We start from the raw sequence: 1,532 nt of genomic DNA on the forward strand, positions 1-1,532 counted from the left end.
CAGGAATGCTTTCCCCTGGCCGGTTGCTCTGGTTTTGTCTCTAAATTGCCCTTCTGCAGAGTGCACGTCCTTGCCTCTCGCGTTCTGCTTTACACGCGGCCCTAAGTGTTTGGCTGCTCAGTATCGGATTTTCACGCTTCCTAAGCTGCTGTTCTTCACTGAGGATGTTTTTTGGGAAGTCTGATGTGTGGGACACCCTATCTAGATCCTCACGTGAGGGTGCACAGGTGGAGCACCTCAACAAGGACCCACTGTCCCGGCTGGATGCGGCCCTTGGCTGAGCGGAGCCGTCTTTGCCGTGTTCCAGCAGCTTCCATTACCCTGATCACGCGGCCGAGCTCGTCACCGTGTCACTTCCCGAGGCGGCTCCGTCCCCTCCGACAGTCCCTACTGTCAGCGCTGCCCGCTCCAGCACGTGTCCGGTTTGGATGCTGGAAGGATGTGGCCCCTGTTCCGGAGTTCTCCAGCTCTTTGCTTATGGAGCCAGCTGTTATGGGAATGCCTCTGCCCTGCTTCCTGCAGGGCTGGCCCGCGGGTTCCCAGGGGGCAGGGAGAGCTGCGGAGCGGCCTTCTCCTGGCTGCAGAGAACACCCAGCGTCACAAAGCTGCCTCTGCCGAAGGGACGAACCTCCCTGCCAAGCAGTGCCTCTCCGGCAGCGAGACCGGGCGCTCCGGTGCAGCAGGCCCCGGCGGCAGGGCCTGCCGGAGTGGGAAGTCGCGGGGGGGCCCTCTTGGAAGCGCACGCTCCAGCCAGCTGTGGTTCACAGGATCCTCCTCTTGCCGGGCACTGCTGACTCCCAAGTGGGATTTTGTGGTTTGGCACAGAGTGAGTTTGGAATGCACGGGCTGCTTTTCCGAGCTGCCACCGCGCACGTGGCAGGCAGTCCCTCTCCCAGCCGTGCCTTCCCGTGGACGTGCCCGGCCACGATGCGGTGCTTCGAGGGCAGGGCGCGAGGAGCTCAGCAGCTCCATGCTCAGCCGGAGGGAGGGACGGGGTGTGCTGCCTTCTTTCCGTTTCCCTGTGGGAGTGCTGGAAGGATCGGCCTGTCGCTCCCTTCTCTGGCACGCTCGGCCCTTTGGCACGTGTTTGATCCCGCAGCTTCCCTCTGCAGGAGCCAGACGTGTGAAAGGGAGGAGAGGGCGGAGGAGGGAAAAGGGGGAGCCCTGGAGAGGGATGAAGGGCAGTGCGCATGGAGCCTGGCTCCCGGAAGGGAACGTGAGCTCCCAAGCAGGAAACAGTGCCGGCTAATCCTTCCTTCCTGGGCCGAGCCGAGAGACACCCCTGAGTCTCCCGGTTATTGGTTGGCACCGGACGTGTGGCTGCGGATTTGTAAAGCCTTTGGCTCCTCTCGCTCTCTCTCCCTGCGCACCCCTTCCTGCAGGGTGCATTCCCACCGGGATTACCCCCACCCTTGGGTTCCGGCCCGGTTTGGAGCCCTGTGCAGCGCCTGTCACGGGAACTGCAGACCTCCACGACGCGGGAGGCGTCGTTCCCGGGTGGAATGTAACCGAGCCTCCCTGCAGCCAACTCA

At 63.2% G+C, this 1,532-nt stretch overlaps 1 protein-coding gene across 1 annotated transcript in view; it reads left to right on the forward strand.

Annotated features, from left to right (window-relative positions):
- Positions 1-1,508, forward strand: part of PGS1 (phosphatidylglycerophosphate synthase 1) — a 7,328-nt gene extending 5,820 nt beyond the window's left edge. Inside the window, exons 8-9 of the mRNA XM_010151497.1 lie at positions 585-826; positions 1,383-1,508. Coding sequence (XP_010149799.1) covers positions 585-826; positions 1,383-1,508 — 368 coding nt within the window. The remainder of the gene's footprint in view (positions 1-584; positions 827-1,382) is intronic.
- The last annotated feature ends 24 nt before the right edge of the window (positions 1,509-1,532 follow it).

This window comes from Eurypyga helias, unplaced genomic scaffold (assembly GCF_000690775.1).
Source record: "Eurypyga helias isolate BGI_N326 unplaced genomic scaffold, ASM69077v1 scaffold21905, whole genome shotgun sequence".
In the NCBI taxonomy this organism is placed as follows: Eukaryota; Metazoa; Chordata; class Aves; order Eurypygiformes; family Eurypygidae; genus Eurypyga; species Eurypyga helias.